The sequence below is a fragment of the Hydractinia symbiolongicarpus genome, chromosome 2 (genome assembly GCF_029227915.1).
Source record: "Hydractinia symbiolongicarpus strain clone_291-10 chromosome 2, HSymV2.1, whole genome shotgun sequence".
NCBI lineage: Eukaryota > Metazoa > Cnidaria > Hydrozoa > Anthoathecata > Hydractiniidae > Hydractinia > Hydractinia symbiolongicarpus.
In genome coordinates, this window is record NC_079876.1 from 15317716 (window position 1) to 15342775 (window position 25060).

A 25060-nucleotide genomic window follows, 5' to 3' on the forward strand; every position below is an offset into this window, starting at 1 on the left:
TCCATGTTACGAATTTTTTTTTTAGCTATGGTTTGCAATCTCATTTTTGTCTGTGTCACAACAATAATTTTTACTGTAATACCATGGAATCTTTTTTTATCACTTCTCTCCATAAAGTTACATTTTTTTCTAATGCTAAAAGTGATTTATCGGTTAGAAATGGCAGTAAATATTTTGAAAAATAGAAAAACAATGTTTTCTAAGTTTGAGAAAGAAATATGTTATATATCTTTAATTGAGTGTTATGAAAAAATAAAACAAAGCGATAGAGATCGGAATAAGTTAAGGATGAATTTTTCAGTTTAAGATTCTCCCCAATATGATCTACAAAACAACGCATTTCATTTAAATAGGACCAAAATATTTTTATTTGAGTTAAAGCTCCAGTTTCTACTTCAGTTGAGTGTTGAAACCTCAAGTGTTTTTTTTGTTTAGATATTGAACTAGCAACTATACATAAATGTGTAGCAAGCAATCATTTAAATGTTATAACACACAACAGTGGTGTAATATCTAAACATATAGAGTCTATTTTAAAGAAGGAAACAAAAGAAGCAGATGTCGAATTTATATGTGGTGGAAGCCTTCAAAGAATGTCAGCCAAAAAATACGAAGAGTACGAAAAGAATTACTCTTGTCGTTATTTCACCATCAATGGCAAGTGCATGGATGAACCACTTCAATTTCCACCTCCAATCTGTAACCAAACCACTTCTGTATTCGCACAGAAAATAAAAGATGTTATACCAAAGTTAAAATACCGTTTATTTACCATATTTACACATTATGATACCAAAGATCATATCCAATTTTTAAAACTAAATGAAGAATTTCCCTTAAACAACAATGTATCTAATGATAACCGAATACTACTGGTGTTTTTTAATACAATCATAAACATTAGGTACAGCAATACAACCAACGCGTTTGATATACAAGACGAGTTTAAAGCAGGCGAGACAGACTTGATGGAACTGTCCCTAATCAATAAAAAAAATTTTAAAAATGGCAATTGGGCAATGGTTAATGTTGTAGCTGCACCAAATTTTGAAGTCAGCCAAGATACTGAAGTATGTGTTAACTGCAACTTGCTCTGTAAGAAAACATTATCTGAGGAGAGCAAGATTCTGGACTTTTTTTCTAAACTTCTACAGAATGCACATGAGAAAAGCAGCAGTGCTAATGCAAAAGAGCAATATATCACAATGGTTAGCAAAATCATGTGCTTTATGGCCACACGTAAAGCACTTTATACTGTTCCTTCACTTAGTGATAATATTCACGAGCAAATAAGTTCACTGATACTAAGTATACAGCAGCTTCGAATTTTGTATAGCAAATGTCAGAAGAAAATTATAACTGGTCCGTTAGGTAGTGGCAAAACTGTTTTAGGGTTATCTCACTTAGAACTTGCTTATGAATACTGTAAAGAAAACTCCATCATTTTCTATGTAATTTGGGATGACAAAACATTACTAAAACAAGACGTTTTCAATTATGCCAATAGATTTAATTACAAGAGCAAGGTTGATGTGATAGTTACGGATATTGTTGAGTTAGCAAAGGATTTAAATATGCAAAAGGTTCCGACACCTTTTCAGTTACTCAAGTCGTTAGTTCAGAAACACGTTGGCAAAAAGCTGCATTTTATTCTTGACGAATTTAATGGTGAGATGCTTGGAATTGAAGAGGCCTTATCGCTAAAGCAATACTTCAAAATGGAAGCTAAGTTGGAAAACTCTTTTATTGTTCTCTTGCCACAATCCATTGAAAAGCATAGATCCTTCGTTTCGCATGAAACAATCACAAAGCATGACAAATATAAATATGAGGAAACAGGGTTAAAGTTATATAAGCTTGACAGGGCGATGAGAACATCTGAATTGATCTTTCAATTTTTAAGAGCTTTCGAAAATAAAGCAAGCAAAGAAAAAACGACCATTAAACTTCCTTTAAAAGATTCTCAAGCTAAAGCAACCAAAGAAGCTAAGCAGAAGAATAATACTGGGTTTTTTCGGAAAATTCTACTAAAGATCTTTGCAAGAAAAACAACACCCCGTAAGCAAGAACAACAAAAATCAGTGCAAAGTCCAAACCAATCACAACAACAACCACATCATTTGCAGCAACAACCACATCAATCGCAGCAACAACCACCACAGCAACAACAACCAAAAGAAAATACTATGCATCACATGGAATTTGGGGAGAAGGATATAGACGGTCATTTTGAGGCTCCAATTGATATTGATCGTGTTGCAGCGGCAATCCAAGATGAACATCTTTCAGCAGATGTAAGAACTGATATACATTTTAATTTTAATTCAGCAGCGTTTATTGGTCATAATATAAAAGGTACCAAACCATTGTTGATACATCCTGAAGAAAAGAAAACAGAAGAAGAGTTCATTGCAACGTTAGCTTTAGTTCTTCAAGACATTTGCTTGCATTACAATGCGAAGCGTTTATTTATTTATAACACATATCATCAAATGACTATATTTTACAGATTGCTGAAGCTATTAAAAATAGAATTTTTGCAATATGACGAGTCTACTGACTGGAAAATTTTAAAAAGCAATGAAGAAATCCCTAATCTTTTGCAATATTCAAGCTACAACATACTTACTACACCTGAAGGTAGTCGTGGCATGGAAGCAAGTGAGTGCATCTGCTTAATTGAAAACAACGACTGCACATTGAAACATTTAACATTGGAATCGATGTCTAGAGCTACACAAAACCTAATCATTGTTTCAACGTCCAACATTAACCAATCAAAGTTGGATTTTTCAACTGGACACATTATCAGTGAGCTTCTGTCTTTGTATTTAATGGAATATCTTGTGACACATTCTAAAGATCTAGACACCGAAAAACCATACACAAATACTACAAACAACAATGCCGGTAAAGTAGTTTTCAACGTTAATACACGGTCATGGCAATTTGAGGAGTTGCTAAGCAACATTAAAGATATTAATCCTCCAGAAACAGTCCTTGAAATTAAAAATGTGACAGAAATAATTTTTAAAAAGTAAGCCATTGATGCTATTTATCTAACTTTCTTAATGCATATAATTTTGTTCACCCCTGTTATAGAGGTATGCAATGACAGATAACTCCCTTGCATCTGTTATTTAGAAGACATACGGTTGTTTGTATTGTATTTTAATACAGTTATATTCCAGCACTTTTGTTCCCACAGGACTTTCTACCACATTCCTTTCTTTCTTTAACACTAAAATTTTGTATTGTAGAGAAACATTATTATAAACTAATCAGTTTTTTTCATTTCACTTTAGCCTTCATCCTCCCGAAAAGGTTGACAAGATAACCTGCTTCTGTTTGTCAGAGAAATCATGTGAATTACGTTGGCAGCATAGTGCTGATAAATATACAGTTAAAAAGAAAAGCAACGATTTCGATTGGAAAATTTTGGCAAGTGGTATTACATCTAACACATTCATCGTAGATGACATCAGTATAGGAGAAATTTGCACATTTTCAGTGGTTGCTAGTAACCAAGTGGGTCAATCTGACGACAGCATTTTTTCATACCATCATAACTGGTAAGACTAATTTGACGTGTACTTATTTATGTATGACTAAATTAATAGTAAAAAAGTAGTTTTGTTACAGGAAATAGTGTTTGACGTTATTAGCTAATACATATTTATATTTTCTTTTTTAGGCGTCCAACGTTTGAAGGTAAGAAGAATATTTGTCATTATATCAAATCTTAAGGCCTTTGATATGAATGTAACCGTAAAACACGGTGCATTATTATATTTATTTGATTTTCTGTGTGCATGACATGTGAAAGATACTTATTTTGGATTATTAAACATAACTTGCATTCCATTTAATAAAAATAATGACAAAATAAACTTAATGGCAGCTGTAAATGGTTAAGGAGATGTGATAAAAAGATTTTAATTCAAATTGAAGCAAATATTGTTACCAAAAAAAAACCCAGACCATATTTTGTGTGGGGTTTTTCAAACATATTATGATTAAGGGGGATTCCACCCGATCAATATCTTTTTTTATAGACTTATATAGACACACATATGTAGTACGTCATTAAAGGAACAAAATGGCAGCATTAAATTTTTCCTTGTATCAGCACTTTTTCTGTGATGTCTTGAAATTTGTCTAACATACCAATATTCAAAAAGCTTAATTTTACATATATATGTTTATAGTTTCTGAGATCCAAATAAAGTTATTTAACATATTCTCCAGTGTTTGCATAGTTCACATGAAAAAATGCAAAAAGTGCCCGAGAATTTGAAAATCTCTATAATAGCCGTCGTCTGTCTGTCTCTGCGCAACATGGTGTCGCAAGTAGCAAGACATACGGAAAATCCCAGCGGATCCACGGCGGACCCCGTTTTTACCGGCCTTGTTTTGATCGCTTACGCGTAATAGACCAATCACGAGGCTCCATTTTTACTGATGACCAATCCAAGTGCTTCGCGGCCTCAGCATGTCGACGGAGGAAACATGCTACCCCTACAAAGGTCATTTTGGTTTGGAAGTGACGTTTGAAATTTGTATGTCTCCTTTTGAACGAGGGTGCCGATACGCTGCATACGCTGGTAAAAGTGCGGGCGTTTTCGGGCGAGTTCGCCGTTGTATTCACCCGAAAAAACCCGCATAGGCCCGAACAATGGCCGAAAAGAAAAAAAAACAGACAAGGATGTGATTCAAAAAAACTATAAAAATTAAAATAAACTTACTATGTGGTAGCGAAGTTCTTAAAAGAACTGTTATTGATGGTTTTTGATAAAGTTTACTTTATAAATAACTTATATATAAACTTTATTAACTCCTTTCTCTTCAAGCGCCTCCTTCCCAGCTATGGTCCGCATGGTTTGTTACAAGGAATTGCATTTCAGGAATGGTTCGGGCGGTTTCGGGGGACAACCGCCAATTTTATTCGAAAGGTCGCCTGAACTCGCCCGTATATATGCAGGCGTTTGCGCCTTATCGGCACCCTCTTTCTTTCGATCCTTTTTTGTTCTGAGTACTTTGTATCCTATGGGATTATTTAGTTTCTGTGTGTTTTCACATGTTAAGGTGAGTATAACATGACGTTTTCTAGCCATGTATAAATCTTAAACAAAACAATTTTAGGTGTTTAGCTAGCTAAAAACGTAGATTTTGAGGCAGCTAGCTATAGCTATCTTTATTTTTATTCCTATTCTTTTAAAGTTTTTTTCGATTTGGTATTTTGCGGATGCCAGAAATTTCGTAAATCGAAAGTCGGAAAAAACCTGATTTAGTACGTAAGTGTATGAAAAACATCCGATTTATGGAATATCATCTCTATTTTTCATCAAAATATCAAAAAAAGAATACTAACCCTATAATAATAACTTATATTATTATATACCTGTCAACTCTTTTTTTATATACAATAAATCTAAATGTTCCATACAACCACACAGTAACTGGTAATTTATCTCCTCTAATTATTAATGCGGCATGTTCAAAATAATTATTTTTTCGGCCGCACTAAATTAGAATAATTACGATAATACAGTCAGTATATGTTTTTTTTTCAAAAAGCCTCAAGTCTTTTAATCCACTTTTGCATAAAAAAACGGGTCATGAACTGTTACGTACATTATAAAATGTTCCACATTCGAAGCGGTAGTTGCGTTCACTTCGTTTTTATCTATTTAACTAATCGTTTTTTTGTGGTTACTCAAAAAACTGCTGGTTTTCTGTTGGCTAATTCAAAATTCTGGTGATTCTCTGGTGGTTACATCAAATTACTGCTGGTTCCTACTTTTAGGAAAAGCGTTATATCCCAGTGGACTTAATCACACAAGTTAGTAATTTAATAAACAAAAAGTGCTAATCAACACTTTGGTGGCTAATCAATACTTTTAATTGAGAATACGTTTGTTTACATCCCGGCGGACTTAGTCACACAAGTTTGTAATTTACTGAACAAAAATTGCTAATCGACATTTATGGCTGCGACCGTAGGACTACAGTAAAATCTGACTACACGCTGACTGAAATTTTAGCATTAGCGTTATGTAGCTGGCTCAGTATTATAATTGTGTGCATGTATATACAACGGCGCCAAAACTAGTTCTATTTTGCAGTTCTCTAATTATTGGTGGATTGAGAAAGTTTTGTAAGAGGATTTGTATCCGAGATCGGAATCGGATGGTTCTTGGTTTTAAAGCCAATGATTTAAAGGCCCGAATAGACGGAACAATTTTGTAGATCAATTTTCGAAAAAATTTATTTGTCGGAATATTGTTGAAAAAAATACACGCAAAAATTTTAGGTTAATAATTATTCAATTCTTAAATTGATTTAATATTTTTGTATACATACACGATACATTATGAAGAACAATCTGAATCCAATTTACAGTAAAATGCCGAAATCAAGCGCAGCGCTTATCAGTGGTGATAGCAAGATTTTGATGCGCTTATCTGAGGGTATCAGAACGAACATCACTTTGTTCTTACTCAACACTATCTTTTGTATCCAATGATAAATGAGTGGCGAATTTTCTTTTATATAAGTATTATTTTATATATAAGTTTTATTTATATAAGTAAAACTATATAAAATTTCGCATTTTAAGTAAAACAGACATTGTATTCTATATCTTATATATTTTTTTTTCCCTATATGCGCTTATCTGAGGGGGTGCTTTTAAACGGGAATAAAATCTTGTAACTGTATTTCCTTCACGTGAAGGATTTGCTCCGTCACAGAAATAAAAGGGGAGCTTATAACACAATTCTGAACGAATTAAAATTAGTGGTGTTTGATACGATCTAAACATACTTTGTAAAAAAAAATTATATTACTATAAAATTATATTACTATATATACTTATATTATATATTACTGATATTTAGTCGCGTTTCTCTTCACTACTATTAACTCTCTTTTACGTGCATAAACACATTTAAAAAGAATGAAAAGATAAGTGTCGAAAGAAAGTGAGCAGACGCCGGTTTTCTTTGAAATAATAGACGAAATGACGACGAGAACGGCAACCACGACAAGCGCAAAAGGAGCTTATGCGCATGCGCAAACAGGGGACTGACGTGAAAAATGATATTTTGGCGTTTTGGGAAAACGTGAGAAGGAAATGGCTGGCAGAGTGTTTATATTTGATAAACATGCAGAATCATCACCTTTTCACAGGTGAATGATGCAGAAGAGTTGCAACGTCCATTTAAATTCTATTCAAATTTCTTTTGTTTACGTGCTCCTTTTAAGCCATCCGTTGCGCCACTTTAGCTGTATTTTTATATGCCGAGTGTGAGACGAGTGTTTTAACGACAAAGCAGAATTTTCAAAAAACATATTAAAAGCTATACCGAACATAAATAAAACACATGGCTCTGTTGAGCTATAAGAATTAATGCTGGTGAAGTTTATTATCCCCACTTACAAAACGATTTAGCTGGTATTTGGAGCTTATAATGTGTCAAATGGTTTCCCTGAGATATGATATAATTTTATATCTTGAAGATGTTGCTCTATGTTCCCTTCTAGCACAGCGTCAGTTAAAAGATTGATAAAACTTTAAAAAATATTACTGCAGGAGGGGTTGCATATTAGTACATATTTTTTTCTTCAAAGTTATTGAATTTTCGGTATAGAATCGGTGCTCAGTGACTATTGTTTCTTTCATAGAACAAAAGAAAATATTAATCATCCGTTACTATCTCTAATTATGCGTTTTTCGTTGGGGGAATGTTTTACTTTTATTTCTTCGCGTTTTTGTTTTCTAATATTGTTTTTTTATCTTTATAATACCATAATTTCCCTCATATTCGGCTGATTTTACTTATTTTCTGCATGTACCACCAGAAATGTTTAAAAACTGATTTTAAAGCTTGGTTCTCACTATGGGCTAACGATGAGCTAACCATAGTGTGCATGTTGTGTTAGCCGATTTCAATTTTTGAGCTACAGGTACCTGATATGTTCATTTCACGTTCACACAACAGCGCATCGTTAGCTCTTTTGTAGCCGAAACTAAAACGAGAAGGAGCTATGAAAAAGAAAGAACGAAAAAAAGTCTTGTTGTTATTGTTACTTCGAAGAAGACGACGTAGCCTAGAACGAAGAGCATTAACAAAATTGCAAAGAAGGAAAAGATTTTGGGTCAGAAAAATCTTTCTTAGAAGAAAAGAGCTTGGAGAATACCATCGTTTATTTCAAGAACTTAAAGTTTCCGACAGAGAGTATTTCTTTAGGTAAAATTATGTTCGCTGATCCTACAGTCAGTTGTATTTGCATATCACGATTAGGGTATCGGTGTTAATTTTATTAAGGTACTTGCGCATGTCACCGGACCGATTCGAACATCTGTTGTCGTTGGTTGGTCTAGTAATTCAAAGACAAGACACTCATATGAGAGAATCGATATCAGCGGAACAGCGGCTGTTCATTACCATAAGGTATCTATCAAGTGGTGATGCTCAGCAATCTTTATGCTATTCCTTCCGTATTGGCAAATCAACAATATCATCAATTATTTCGGAAACGTGTATTGCAATCTACGAGCAGCTCAAAATCAAGTATTTGAACGCTCCAAATTCGCAGGAAGATTGGCTAAGAATTGCAGATACCTTTGAAGCGAATTGGAACATGCCACATGTAATAGGAGCAATAGATGGGAAGCATATCCGGATCCAAGATTACACTCTCGCTTGCCTCAGTCTTCATAACTATTTGAGACAAACCGACAACGCTATGTATACTCCGCAGGGTTTCCTTGACTCTGAAAGCAAAGATGGTCAGATTAAGGAGGGAGAGTGGAGGTCAATGAGAAAAAATCTTACAACGATGTTTCAAAACCTAAATCCGATTCGCGGGTCTAGATATAGTAAAGATGCCCTTCAAATGAGGAATACTATTACAGATTATGTTAATAGTGCTGTTGGTGTAGTTTCGTGGCAATACGATTATATAAGGAGAACAAGTCACCACTCTTTCGGTTTTTAGTTTTTATATATTATGAAAAACGGTTATATATTACATGTACACTGTTTCATTTGATGCCTAGTGTAATATTTACAAGAAAAAATATTTTAATTATGCACCATTCGCGTGTAAAATCCATTCCCCGGTGTACTCATTGCATCATTTTGGTTTGATGCAGTTGGTGTAACAATACTATTGTGAACTGGACTAAAATGTGCCATTTGGTATTTAAATAAAACTCCTTGAATTTCGTGTTTCACCAAAATATATTCCCGCTCTGAAAGCTTTCGCAAATCAGCCGCCAGTGACTTCACATACAAATCGATTGCATCCATCTCTTTTTCGGTGGAATCAGCCTTAATTGATTTACCCAAATCACGAATTAAATTGAGTTCCATGTCATCGAGGTATTCGTTTTTGTTTGTTCTTCTTCGTTTTGCAGCGTCCTTGTCATCTTTCGCTTGTCCGTTTGCAGGTCGACCTCTTTTTTTTAGAGTGCGCTGTTGTTGCTGTGGCACAGGTGAGGTTAAGGAACTTGTCCTACTGAAGGTTTCAGATGCCCCATCGTCGTTATCGTCCTTATTTTCGGTGAGATCAACGGGCAACTCCGTGTCTTCATCTCCCTCTTCATCAGAACTATAATCCGTATGAATGTTGCTTCTACCCTCACGGACGTATATGAAGTTATCTAGCCAGGAAAGATATTTGTACAACTCCAAAGCCTTTTCAGCTTTTTCACTCTCTTTGGTGGATGTGCCAGATTTTTTTGACTTCTTAAAATCATTCTTCTTTTTATTATACCTTTTTCGAAGCTTCTCAAAGGAGGTCTTGGCAGCATTCCCTAGGAGTAAAAACAATAATCTTTCGTAATTTTCCAGTATGCGTTTTTAACAAGAATACTTTAAAGCTGGTATGACTTGAAAAAACAGATAATACACATTGCCAATTTGCACTTACCATTTTCAAGGAATTCGAGAGAATTAGCCACTTCTTCCCACGCATTTTTTACACAGTCTTTTTCTTTGTACCCCCTATCCGTTTTGTCAAAAAGACAGGGATAATCTTTCACCCTGAATGCTAACTTTTCTTCTTCTTCAAACGAAAGTTTTTTTATTTTGTCAGCCATTTAAGTTTTGAAATGACCTTTTACAACGAAGCATACTACTATTTGTAAAAAAATAAATCGCTTTGAGCACGATTTATGTCGGCTTCCTTTGAAGATCGCTGAATCCGAAAAAAAAATATCAAAAAATTTTAATTTCGAAAAATCGGCTAACGATGAGCTAACGAAGATTTTAGCGAAGAGCTAAGCAGGTACTTTTACGTTCACACTATGGGCTAAGGTCTTAGCGCATCATGCGCACTATCAACGATCAAAATACAAAGCAAACGAGTTTTTACCGCTAGAAAAAATAATTTATAATTATGCAGAAATAACAATGAGCAACGGTTACTTTTATAATTTACGCGCGAGATTTTAAAAAAATTTGTTTACAAAATTGAATTTGAAAACAATACAGCAACCTGCAAATCGGCAACGGATGGTTTTAATAGAAACTGTGGAGATGTATCTCCTCTTTTTAAACCTCCTTGGTTCAGCGAAACTATGAAACAGAAAAGGAGCAATCCATTGCAATGGTGCAGGCTCAACGATCATTATTGTTTAAATTGCTGTAAAAAAAAGACATTTCCCTATAAACACGTGTTACATCTTCATAAACATTTTCTATTAGCTGTTGATATATATATTTTATACTTTTTTTTTCTGTTGATATACTGTTTTATTTATACATTTTTTATTCTGTTGATATTGTTTACATCATGTATACAAATGTTACAATCTGCTTTTAATTAAAAGGGTATGTTTGCTTAATGTGTGAAGTATTCCTCAATGATAGGTGGTTCACAATCAAAAAAATTCGAAGTAATTGACCCATAGAAACAGCATCTTGCATTGTGTAACAATACACACACAATATACATTTTGAAACCTGATTGCAGGTGAACTCTCAGGTGTTATGCTGGATCACCATAAATACATAGAGGCTGGTTATTTCTATCGAATGAATGTTGACGAACTTGATTAAATAAGCCAGAATCTGCTAACATACCACTATCATGCCTCCTCCCCTCAACAGGACCATAAAGGTTTGCTACGAGACCATTTGGTGCAACTACGGACTGGAATTTAATGCAATGGTATCTTTTGTGACCATTTGTGAAGCAAAAAGCCCCAATTCTCATAAATGACATTCAGAATATGATTTGATATCATGCCTATTTGAGGGACTGGCCTTCCAAACCTAAACATAACATCTTGGTACCTAAAAGGGTATGCAAATCTCTTCAAAAATATGCAAAGAGCTTCTTCTTTTTGCACAACCACTCCATTTTAGCATCTGACTTTGTCAGGCAGTTCAAAAACGTCACAGGGCGGTATATGTCCCCTTTACAAAATCTGAATTCACTTTTATAGTCATCTTCATTCAGTAAATCCAAATCAAATTTTTCGTAGTTGTTATAGCGAAGGTCAAGATTCGAAGATCTGTTTAGGTCATAGAGGAGTAAACATCCGTCATCATGTCTTAAGTTTTGGCATATTTCGATTAAGTAAACAAGAGAAAACGTAATGTAAGTTTCACGGAAGTCGAGAGCGGTGACGGCAACGGTCGAAAAAACTTGTGCTCCCGTTGACGTTTCGGTTTTCGTCGTCATTTCTTAAAGTCCCTAATATTGCTCAGACAAAAAGCTTTTTTCATAACATTATTTGTTTGTGACTACTTTGTTTGCAAGACCAATATTAAGAATTGTATAAGAATAATTATATATTAATTTAATATGAAACCATGAGTTAACCAAAATATTAAAGCAAGGTCAGGCTAACATAGGTTGATTCTAGTTCACGGTGAAAGCCTCACGGGATAACCTAGAGTCAAGACTGTCTGACCAAAAACAGGTCGGCCCAACATAGGTTCATTCTACTCGGTGAAAACCTCAAGGGTTACCTAGAGTCAAGACTGCTTAACACAGGTCAGGTCAACATAGGTTGATTCAAATCCCGTTATGAGACATGATATTGATATTGTCAATAACGAAAAGTAGCAAAAAACAAGGCGGAATTTCGATCTTCGGATTCCGGGTATATTCGACAAAATTCGATTTTTATTCTCGGGATTTTTTTGACTAGCTCGCGTGACAAGGTTAACCTAGTCTAAATCCGCGCCTGACCGTAATTCAAGTCCTTGATTCTTTACAACAAATTTCACAATAGGAAAGAAATAATTCAATAAATCGTGTAAATATAAAGAAAAATGGGTGTTTTGTTGCTGACGAAGCTTGATAATTGCGTTCATGTTTAATCGCGCCAATTATTTCGCAGTTTTAGTAGGTGATGAAGTTGCAAAAAAAATAATTGTCGGTAGCTTGAGAAAGAATTGTAAGCGAATTCATAACCTAGATTGTTCTTATTTCGTAAGAAAATTACGAATTAGGGTGTTGTTCTGAAACAAATGATTGAGTCGAGGCTATGCTTGTTCTGTCTCTATTTTTCGGCAAAATCCGAGGCCTTGTCTTCTTAATAAAATTGTTCTTATAAAACAAAAGTGGTTCCGGAAGCGGGAAATATATTTTTGTCGATATACAGACTATTAGCGTAAAAATAAAAAATTGAGATCACGTGTTAAAAAATTTCTTTGACGCGCCTCAGAGGAAGGAATACAGACAAAATCGAATATTTTGTATACAATTTTTCTATTTTTAAAAGCATAACTTTCTTCCCTAAGTAAAAAAATTTTATTTGACCGAACATTCTCTGATAAACAAGACGTGCGAGGTGAGAGAATATTTTTTTCTGAGAATCAATTCTGTAGGTAGTTTAAATTTTTTCAAATTTGTTAAAATATTTCTCTCAAAATTTTCTGTTAAAAATATCATGTAGATTCGTATATTGAACACGCGAAGTATTTTTGGTTTATTTTGAAAACAAAAGCATTTAAAAAATATTTATTTTTTAAACTAACATGCTAATGTCAGCACGAAAATGCTATGTCAGCATGAAATAGGCAAAACAAATATTTTAAAAAATTGTCTCCAAATGCGAATTATCCTGTACATGATGACGTCATCACATTAATATTTTAAATTTTGTGTTCCGTCTATTTGTATTTATATTTTTGTTTTACTTGTCTGAATATTAAGTATATTAACAATTTCTTATATTTTCAAGTTGACAAAGTATTCTTATTTCAGACAATAATTGTTTTACACTTTGATCTGCATGTGATTACGTCGTAATAATATTATTACCCTAAATTTGTTTGTTTTTAAATTCTTATGTTTTAATCTCTCACAATAAACAAATCAATCCTAATATTTTTGTCATGAGTAATATTTTTATAAATTTATATTTTTTATTCATTTATTATTTTATAAGAAACAGCGTATATAAGTTTTTCCCTAAATTGTGTCACTTTTTTGCATTTTTTTGATAGTTGCCATGGTTTTATTTCATATTGTAACTTTCGTTTAACTTTTCTTAAGCAATTATTGGCGCGTTTTGCGTACAACGGGATTTCATGAAAAGTTATTGTCAACATTGTTGCAGATAGTTCCGTTCTTACTTTGTAAAAAAGTCTCTAATTACACTTGAAAATTATCGCTAATAGAAACAATTCTGTGCAAATCTTATGGGACGGTTTCCATCTGCAAAACCTATCAGTGGCAAAGGAAAGCACATAATGATCTTGTCTGTAGAATGAAACTACGACCAAAAACACAACTTCATTCTCAGGACCCCTATTGGCTTTCTTATATTGGGGACGGCGCAAAGAGGAAGGGGTCTTGAGGACGAGGTTGGGATTTCAAATAACCGATCGCGTGTCAGAGAAACATCTTTGAAAGTATTCGTGCAGACGAAATCGAATATATTGAAGTACAGTCATTCTATTTTTATCACTATATCATACTCGAGCAAAATGAATATGTTTCATTCAACAAATAATGTTGATAAAATGTGTGAGGTGAGAGAAAATTTAATTTTGATAAAAGCAGCAGCTAGTTTTTATTATACATTATTTTTTTTCATGAGAAACCCGTTCACAATTAACGGAGTATTTACTAAGAGCTGTGTACCTAAGTCTCGTGTTCTTCAGAACTTGTTCTTATAAATAACCGATCGCGTGTCGAAAAAACAATCTTTGAAATATTCGTGCAGACGAAATCGAATATATTGAGTACAGTCGTTCTATTTTTATCACTATATCATGCTCAACCAAAACGAATATGTTTCATTCAACAACGAGTTCTGATAACAACAGGTTGTGAATAAGGTGAGAAAGGTTTTTCACTAATCGTTAAAAAACTCTCGAAAGTTTCATCTTAAAAATGTTTTGTGTAGAAATATTATTTTAACGATACAATACTTTTTTAAAGAAACCTAAAAAAAAATTATGATTTCTATTGTACAAATTTTTAAATGTTTTTGAATGGTAGTTAAATTACTTTCCACGGTATGAGAAAAAATATCGCTCGCATTTTTTTGTTATTATGCAGTAAATTATTTTTTCGACATAAAATTTTGTACCGAAGATTTAAATTATCTTCTCTCACTAAACTTGTTCTTTTTATGAAACCGTTTTGTGATAAAGAATGTATTTGGTAAACAAAAATGCTGATGTCATCATGATTTAGACAATTAAATTTTCCATTTGTAAATTCACACATGATGACGTCATTAAAATAGTGTTATTACAATTTTAATATTTCATCTGTTTATCAATGTTTGTATTAATTTCTATAATCGTTTATTTTCTTCAATAATTTTTTTGTCGCTACGAACAAATTATCTCAAAATATTTTTTATTTAAGAATTTCCACTTGCGCAAATTAATCTGATGACATCAAAATAATATAATCGAAATTCGTTTGTTCTTATATTTATTTTTGTGTTTTTATAATTATTTGTGAATGTTTAATATATTAACATTCTTTTTTCACTATTTTTATGTTTAAAAAATGTTTAATCTATTACAATAAGAAGAAACATCTTAAAATTGATGTCATAAATTTTTCGTTAGTGTATTTCATTAATTTATAAATTTATATTTTTTATTCATTTATTTTTTTATTTTTAGATATCGTAGAAATTATTAAATCTAACGATATCAAAAAACTGAAAAAATTACTATCCATTCATCCAAACATCGTTCACATGAGAGATATTATAAATGAACACACACCATTGTTGTGGACAGTATATTACACCAACAATACATCAATGGTGGAAATACTCATCTCATATGGGAGTGATGTTTGGGCGGAAGATAGTGATAAAGAAAACAGTTATCATTTCGCTGCAATATTTGATCGTCACACAATATTAGATATGTTATGTCGACATGATGTAACAAACATCAACCGTGGAGATGTTATCAACCGCACACCATTACATTGTGCTGCAATGTATGGTCACATCTCATGTGTTGATGTTTTGTTACGTTATGAAAATATTGATGTGACGATCAAAAGTCAATTTGGAGACACAGCTTATGATCGTGTTGGAGGATGGGAGAATGAACAAAACCGGGAAATAATAAGACAAAAAATAAAAGAATACGAAGTAAGTTATTAAGTTGATTTAATAAATTAGAAAGAAGAATAAATTTGTAATTAGTTTTTATTTGATAATAAAAAGGGATATTTATTTTTAAAAAAGGTTTTAGTTTAAGAATGTTATTTTTTAAGTTCCGTGCGGAAATAAAAAATTAATTAAGTTGATAATAAACGAAATGAATATAAATAAACATGTTAAATATTAATAAACGAAATAATGTAAGACCAAATTTATAATATATTTTGCATGCGAGGTTATTGTTGAAAATAAAGTAATTAAAAATTAATGTATTTAAAGTAGAAGAAATTTTGCCAGCGATAAATTTGGGAAGTATATCTTTTTTGAAGTGATAGTTTAATAATTTTAATGTTAAAGGAATATAATAAAAATTAGTTAATAATTAGTTGTTAATATTTGTTTTATTTAACTAAAAGGTTTGATAGATGATGCAAATACATAATGACTAAAAAATATTTATTTTAAATAACAATTTACGAAAGAATCAAAAATTACAATTTCGTTCCCAGACCGTTTTATACTTTTGTGTAAAAACTAGCAACATTTAGATTGTTGGAAAACATGCTGTTGAATTAATTGTAAAAATAAAATAATACAAATTTAATAAAAATTATTGATTGGAAATTATATATTTCGAGTGCTGGGAATTAAAAAACATATTTTGCGTAAAATTTGCAATCGTGGGACTAATAAAAATATTTATTTTTTTAGGCTAGAAAGAAGTAAATATCTAACGAAAGAATTTGTTTCGATTGGAAAAATGACAATCCATTTCGCAGGTAAGGTACTTCGTAATTTGTATATTTATGAGAGTGGAATTTTTTTGCATTGATGTTGTCATTCTTAAACAAAAAATAATTTAATTCAGAATTTGTTTAAGTAATGTGATCTTTTCTTTTTAGACGATAAAAGAATTCGTTATCACATTTTATCATTTTTATAATATATTTTATAATTTCTTATAATGTAATGTACATAATTTTATATATATGAAAATATTTGTAGCAAAAAATAGTTTAAATTTAAACTAAGTTATTTAGACGTTGTTATAAAAAAACAATTTTTGTTCGAATTATTTTCGTTATGTTCGATTGTGCCGTGTTTCGTTTCATTTTTCCTTCACAACAAGATGCATGGTCAAAGTCACGTGGTTTTACTGCGTTCACAGTGTCTCGTTTTAAACTTTTTCAAATATTTTTTTTGCTAAAGTTGTAAAAATTATATGTGCGAAAAATATTTTTATGCGCAATTTTGTATATTATATTGTATATTTCGGTAATAATGTACCGATAGAATTTATTATTAAAGAAATCGATGTATTTATTATTTAAAAAGAATAGGTGAAATGAATTGATATTCTTTACGCATATACCAACCTCGTCCCCAGGGCTACTTAGGTTAGCTTAGAATCCATTGTATATAGTTGAATTTTTACTCAAAAAAAACATCGATATGCTCTGCGCGAGACCCAGCATAATTTTTCTTATCACCAGGAAATCGGGTTAAGGTGGGAAAAATTACACTAGGTTTGAAACGATTTTTTGCATGGCTAATTCTATTATTCTTTGCTCACGTGGTCAATATCGGAAAATCTTTTTTTTAAGCGCGAATAGCCTCACTCACCCGAACAATTATAATAAATTATTCTATTATTTAAAAGATTAAAGATGTGACCACGCCGACTTTGTGCCTATTGGTTGATTGTTTTTCAGGTTTTGCTATTAAGTAGATTGTAATATTAAGGGTATGCTCTGACATTTGCATCTAAGCTTTCGTTTGAGAGAAACTGAATTTGATATTCCCGAAAAAGCTTAGTGAAATAGGCCAGAAAATTGTTAGATATTCGAAACCCTTTTTATTTTTCCTTAAATTACCGTAAAATGCCGAAATTAAGCGCGGCGCTTATTAGTGGCGATAGCAAGTTTTTGTTGATGCACTTACCTGAGGAGGGTGCGTTTATGAACAGTGGTCCCTTGCTCGTTTTCCTCTCCTTCGAAAATTTCTATCTCTCAAATAAAATTTCCAGGTCTTCTCGAGTTTGTGACTTTTATTTTGTTTAAATCTTCGAAAACATTACATCGGACGAAAATTTAGAAAGCAAGATATCTTACCCGACATTTTGCGATGCGATACCCCGGGTTTACTTCTTGTTTTAGCACTCTGTATTATATTATTGTGTTTATATGTATATGCGTTTGTAAATAAATGGCGAATTTTATTAATAAACTTTTGCGCTTATGAACGAGTATAAAAGTACAAAATACTTCTGCACGAATGTCAGCACGTTAGTGCTCGTTAGTGCTCGAGAAACAGCCCTAATGAGCGACAATGGACACTAAGGAGCGTTGAAGCTGATTCTGACTTATGAAAAAGAATACGAGATATCGCTCGTTAGTGCTCTTTAGTGCCAGGTGAGAACCAAGCTTAACAAGATATGGTCTTCGTGCTGCAAAAATTCATATTTTTTTTTTTCTTTACTTTTTTTGTCGTTGAAGAATTTACAGTTTTCCGTAAAAATAAAATACAAATCTTAAGCTATTATATCCTAAAGATAGGAAAACTACACCCGTAACAAAATTAAAGAAGCGGAAAAAAATCCCGCATTTTAAGTGAAACATACATTGTATTCTATATCTCTTTTTCCTATATGCGCTTATCTGAGGGTGCGCTTATAAACGGAAATAAAATCTTGGTAAGAATTTGGTGCGCTTAACAACAGGTGCGCTTATAATCAGGTGTGCTTGATTTTTTTATTTTACGGTATTTTGTTTTACTTTAAGAGCAGAAATTTTGGCCTCTTTTTTCTGCCCGGCAATAAATTTAACCTGAAATTCGCGAAATTTATTTTCGCGAAAATTAACTTTTTCTAAAAATCGCGAAAGTTTTTTCTAAGTTTTAAAAGCCGAAAAATAACGGAGGCTCCGAGGACAAGGGTAGAAATAATAGAATCACAACGAGAAAATAATCAGCCTGAAAAATGGCTCTAAAACACTAACTTTGAAAATGGCTCCAAAGCCCGACTCAATGTGGGGAAAATCAGCTAAAAATCAAAAAAAAAAGAATTTCAATTTCAAAACAAAAAAGAGAAGAGTGAGACAATAATTTGATGAATTTTTTCTGTATAATATTTGATTGTTTTCTTATATCAAGAATTACTCGATAACAATACAATTTTCCTGCTGCACTCTCTTTTTTTTGCCGCTCAAAAACATTTCACGAATATCTCTACTCCTGTAGGCACTTTCGGGAGTTTTAAAGCTTTGGGTAGGAGTCTATAATGTTCTTGTTTTCAGAATGGCTGGGCCATTTGAAATTCAACGAGGGGTCAAACTTCCTTCTACGATAAATAGTTCAAAAGTTATGGCTATTTTAGTATGCGTAATTGGTAGCAAAAATTAGAAAAAATAAGTGCATTCCAAGTAGAACATTTTTGGCACCAAAACGACTGTTTTTAAACTCATTTTGAGACCTTTGCTACATGTACAATAACTTTGGTATAACTAAACATTATAGAATGAAAATTTTAGGGTTGGTAAAATTTATGCTAAGAAAGACATTTGCAATTTTTTTTTTCATATCTGACGTCATTATGCCGCCATTTTCACTTTTTCCATATATGGTAAAATATACATAACATTGGTAAAATAACGGCAAAAACTAACATGAAAATGAAAAAGAAATCCTATCACGTAACTAGAAATAAGTAACTATAAACGTCACTAGAACTTAAAAGAAGAAAACCTATAAAATTATCACGTGATATGATGTGTATTTTACAGGTCAGGCTGTTAACAGGGAAAGACGGGGGTAAAACTAAAAAGAAACCAGTAATAAATAAGCCATTGGCGAAGTTGCATTAAATTAATAAAAAAAAAGAACTGTGATAAAACAGTATATAATTCAAATTACAAAAAATATCATGTGATAATATGTGTATTTTACAGACCAGACAGTTAAATAGAGAAAGACGGGGGTAAAACTAAAAAGAAACCAGTTATAAATAAGTCATTGGCGAAGTTGCATTAAATTGCTGTGATAAAACAGTAATTAAAACTACAAAAAATATCACGTGATAAGGTGTGTATTTTACAGACCAGACAGTTAAATAGAGAAAGACGGGGGTAAAACTAAAAAGAAACCAGTTTTAAATAAGCCATTGTTGGCGAAGTTGCATTAAATTAAAAAAAAAACAGAACCATGGTAAAACAGTAATTAAAACTACAAAAAATATCATGTGATAAATATGTGTAATTTACAGACCAGACTGTTAAATTTAAAAAAGGCGGGGGTAAGAACTAAAAAGGAAACCAGGTATATAAGCCATCTGCGAAGTTTGTATAGGTTAATTAACAGAATTGTGATAAAAACAGTAAATTAAACTATATAATATTATTGATGTTTTGCAGACCAGGCTGTTAAATACTGTAGAGGAGAGATGGGCAAAAATCCAGAAAGAAACAAATATCAAAATCATAAAATTAAGCTAAATAAAAACTTTAATATAAAGTCATTGACATAATATAAGCATTTTATAGTCATGCCAGAAATACCATTTTTTTTACAAAGTATATAAACACGTTTAACTGTACAACCACTGCATTCAGATGTTTGGCCAAGATATCTTGAAGTCAAATTCTAGTTAGTAATAAAAAAAGCATATAGGATAGGCAGAGCGGCATATTTCAAAGAACAAAATCTCAGAACAAAATCTCATACAGTCTACAAATGCCAATACAAAACTTGTATATACTAAAATTAAATGGACTAAAATAGACTGACTTTTTCCCATTAAAATATTATATATCAACAAAACTAATGTATACCATGTGAACATAAACTATTATTATATACCGAATTAACGACATAACATAATTTCAAACAATTCTCTTAATTTCTCATTATTTCTCTTTTTCCTCAATGTTTTAACATTAATGGCTAATCTTTTAATTTTTGTCAATAAACTACAGGAATCGCACTCTACTTGAACATTAAACTCTGTCTGAAAATCTTGAGAAAGCTGTAAATGATTGAACCCTGATCCCACATTCTTCATTTTTAATAAAAAATTTTAATCTATACAAAACACTAAACAAGCTGTGAAAACTAGCTAGACATACCTTAGCATCCATACTAGAGGTAATTATAGTGATAAAATAACAAACACAAAGCTTAACTAGCTAGCTAGAATATAACCCCAAATACCACCTAGCTATATAGTCGCTTAAATCTTTGTTTTACTATCTATCACTATCTAGCTAAACTATAAATATATGTAACTATAAACATTGAACATCTCTTATTGTGAACAGTCTCTTATTAATATACAAAAGTGAACTAGTAGCTATAACCCCATAAACTTATTTTTGAGATTTAGTCCGCCATGTTTGTAGCTGTTGTTAGCTCTGTCTGCCAGGGGGGATCCAAAAGTGTCAACAAAAAAATGTGAAATCCGACAGCTTTTCCTTTTTCTAACTAACTATTAATTTGATAAGGACAATTCTACATACTTTAAACTTTACTACTTGATATGATAGAAGTTTAAATAACACATACAATACAAAAATAATCGCAACCTTAAAATTCAAAATCCTGTAACTCTTCAACGTTAACAGCTACAAACTTCTATCATCAATCAAAACAAACCTCGGCCTATTCTGTGCAAAGAGGTGCCTATCGAAAAATGCCTAATAAGGAAAAACATAATCGGAAAATAGCTTTGGATGGGCACATACGTATAAAATCTCGGGAAAATCTGTCTACGGTATGCGAGTTCGCTACGGCAAAAAAAATTCTACGGCTTTTGATCACGTGACTAAACAGCCTACCTGAAGTTGACCTTTTCTTTCTCTTGTTTTTCGTCAACGGTGTGGCGGACATACTAGTTAACAGAGGAAGTGTCATCACAAAATTGAAAATAAGTTTTCCCTATCAGTTTTCTTCCACAGGTTCAGTATATATATTGTGAATCGATTTAAAATCAATTTGTTTTCATTGAAATTCATTGTCATTCGCAAAAGTTTTTGTTCCCAAAAATGAAGATTTTGAAAAATTTGCGAAAGTTTTTCTGTAAAATTTGTTCCAGAAGTAGAATTCGCGAAAATTAACTCCGCGAAATTCCCGATTTTTTATCCTCGCAAAAAAAATTCTGCCCGCGAAAATTTCTGCCCTTAAAGTAAACCAAATATTTTAAAATTGGGACTGAGGACGCAAAAATGCAAAAAAAAAGCAAAAAAAATAAAGGACAATTTGAAACAATACCAGATTTTTAGATATCATCTCTGTGATGAAGAAAATCGTATGTCTGAAAAAACAGCGCCCAAGATGTATTGTGTACCCTAACCGGACAAATTTTTCGCGATGTCAAAAAAATTATACTTCGTGACGATTTAATTTCGCGAATTTAGCCCTTCTACAAATTTCGCCTGTGCTTTTACTTGTCTTAAATTCGAAACACATTTCAATATTATAGAAACCTCAAAAATATTTCTATCTTGTTCCTGTTTATTTTCTTTGACCCATTCCTCTTCGTCACTGTCGTCTTCGTTTCCGTCGCGTTCTTATAATTTACAAAATTTTGCGAGCATTTAATTTCACGAATTTACGATTTCCAAAAATTTTCAGGCGGATTTAGTTTCGCGAATAGACCTTTTTACTGATAATGCTACCATTTTTAAATTTATGACTTTGCAATGCAGTATGGCAAAAATCAGGGTATCGTGTAGTTACTGTTAACATTGGCAAGAAACTGTCTAACAATGGTGTAGTCACAAGAAGAATTAAACAAGTGGAGTGTTGAAAACTTAAGGAGTTATTTGTTAGCCTTTAAGGGGGTACTTAAAGCTGATTTAATCAAGAAAGTGCTACCAGCAGAATTGCTTAATCTCACAGTATCTTCATCGTTGGAAAGAAAACAAGAAGATATTCTAAATTAACTGTCGCATATATCAAAATACCCTTTCCAGAACAGATAACCACTGGATGGATAACTGAATACGTGTACTATCCTGATATCACTATTAAAGTATGCACAGAAAAGTCTAGCTGTCAAAGCTTTGAATGAGGGAGAAAATTTAATAAATGTTCAAATTTATACGCGCCAAATTTTATACCAATAATATCTCAAAGGTATCTGCGTTGTTTTGTACGTGGAGATGTTATACCACAAACACGGGTTAATGAAACTCCTTATAAAACCTGGGTGTGTATGAACATTGATAATCATGAAGATTTAACTGGTGAATGTGGTAGTATTGCTGGTTACAGTGAAAGCTGCAAACATGTTTTTACACTGCTTTATTTTGTTGTACATTGGGTTGCATTGGGTTTAAATAAAACATGTGCGACCAGAACTCAAGTTTGAAACAAAACAGTGGCCTAAAGGTCGACAAAAAGTTCATCTTCCTGCAAAATGTCGTCGGTATCTTTAAAAGACCACATATCGAGCATCTACCAGACCATCTTTACCATTAAAATGTCAACATTGGAAATCTGCCAAAATAACATCTTTCATAAAAATATTTACTATTTGGCTCACCATTTTTCTAGTCAATCTCTTTGAACATTTCTCATAGTCTTATCTTTCAATGTTTTTGTAACAAAATCCGCCATCTTTATAGTAAATCGTTACATATATTATGACGTGCGAATAAATTATCCATGTCGGATGTAAACTAATCGCATTACAGAACTCACTAGCCTGTACCAGGGGTTTTTTCGCCGCCGGTCTCGATGTTAAAAAGGTAAGAACCCCTGGGGTCGAGGTTGATAAATAATGTTTATTTTGTTAAAACTACGCTAAAAACATCACAACAAAATTTTGTGATAATGTTATTCCTGTGGTGTGTTTTGTATATTTTTCTTTAAACTTATATAACATTAGTTTCTTCAATATTGAAAAAAAGTTTATCCTTTCAATATTTTTTGGCACTTATGTACAATTACGACTATATGTTCCTGTCAACATACAAAAATTAAAAAAGTCATCCCCGCTGACCGTGCTGGTGGATATCTCGGCAGAAGCAACTGAGTTTTCTGAACCATGGCGAGATGTTGGCTAAGTGAGGCATCCCGATGAACCGAGCCAGCTCGCCTTCATATTAACAGTTTCTAAGTTTATGCAAAGTTAACAAATGTTCATATAATTCTGAGGTATTTATTTGCGACCCTCTAAAAACCAGATCATCTATTGCCAATTGGAAATTTTTGAGGTTTTTTCTTCCCTGACAACAAAGGAAATATTTTTCGACTATCAACTCACAATAACCTTAAAAAAAGAATTAATTGACTAACTGTACAATACCATGAGAATCAATACACTCTTCTCTTCTTTATAAGAATTATACTATATAATATCCAGGATGAAATTAGACAAAAAATTAAGAATATGCTTAGAAAATATGCTCATCTTGAAATTTTGCTTGCATCCTAAATAGCAAACACTTGTAAAACACTATTCTAAAAAAGAATGCAGCAGCAGCAAAGTTACATGCAGCGAAAGAAAACGTTGCGTGTGTGAAAGCTAGTTAAGAGAATAAAATTAAAACATTTTAATCAAAAACACAGGCCATATTTACGCCGATTTCAAAGATTACCTTTAAAACCCTTGCACTTTAAAAGGACATCAATACGCTTTGTTTCATGGAATTGGACGGAGTATATTAGGAAACGAACAATGAAAACGCAGTTATTCTTTGATATCAGATAATCGAAAATTTTCAATTTCGTGTTCTTTTGTCGAGTTAAGAGAAATAGAACATTCTTAGGGCCGGCTTTAAAAGGGCCGCTGAGGTAGTCATTTCCCCTGTTTTTCTCGCTAAAATAAAACACCATTTGGATTTGCATGTACAAACCCTGGGAATAAGGGTGGTACGATTTGTAAGAAAATACATCAGTGTTGCCGCGATAAATATCAGACAAAAACTTCATGTAGATACTAACACTTTCCATAACATATTACTTAACGAAGTGGACAGTGTGAGGTAAGTCATAGGTCATTGAACTTCAAGATGACGTAACAGAAACCTGCCAGCATGGATGAAAAAAACATGAACAAAAACCACCGTCTGAAACCACATACAAGTGGTCCGCTACAGTTATCACCCTCTAATGGTGTAGGTATTACAGAAAACGAATGTAACTTCACAGCCTAGTTATGAAACAGAAATTCTAAAAAAGAGAACCGAAATAAATAATAGTTTCTGCCTGATAATATGATCTCAGCTAAGGGGCCGCCGCTAATAGGTATTCGTCTTTTTATCGGCATATGGCCAGTTGAAACTTGACCCCTCCTCTCTTCCTCTGTTAATGGCCAAAAAAAAATCAAAAAGTAGCTTGCCAGTACGGTATTAAGAAGATGACGAGTTTGCACTTTATCCCGAACAATTTGTGCGCTTGCATTTGTACCACCGAATGACGACAACAATAGTTTTATATGATAGCTATGCGACGAAA

General features: G+C 32.5%; 1 protein-coding gene and 1 long non-coding RNA gene across 8 annotated transcripts in view; one reads left to right on the plus strand and one right to left on the minus strand.

Moving 5' to 3' along the window:
- LOC130629617 (uncharacterized) overlaps positions 1 to 25060 on the plus strand; it is a 137511-nt gene that overhangs the window by 21262 nt on the left and 91189 nt on the right. For 2 of the 7 annotated variants that reach the window (XM_057442880.1, XM_057442879.1), the window contains 6 exons: positions 436 to 3037; positions 3306 to 3572; positions 3695 to 3711; positions 15114 to 15598; positions 16322 to 16389; positions 16513 to 16964. The exons of 2 other annotated variants lie outside the window; for them this stretch is intronic. In XM_057442880.1, the coding sequence (XP_057298863.1) occupies positions 436 to 3037; positions 3306 to 3572; positions 3695 to 3711; positions 15114 to 15598; positions 16322 to 16336 (3386 nt within the window). In that variant the 3' untranslated portion in view covers positions 16337 to 16389; positions 16513 to 16964. Of the gene's footprint in view, positions 1 to 435; positions 3038 to 3305; positions 3573 to 3694; positions 8253 to 8330; positions 12776 to 15113; positions 15599 to 16321; positions 16390 to 16512; positions 16965 to 25060 lie in introns of those variants that run through there. 3 more of the 7 variants (XM_057442885.1, XM_057442886.1, XM_057442884.1) reach the window with 2 other exon arrangements.
- On the minus strand, positions 19163 to 21303 carry LOC130629632 (uncharacterized). The gene is made up of 2 exons (XR_008981995.1): positions 21184 to 21303; positions 19163 to 20245 (listed from the first exon to the last, which is right to left on the minus strand). It is a non-coding gene; the product is annotated as an uncharacterized LOC130629632 (long non-coding RNA).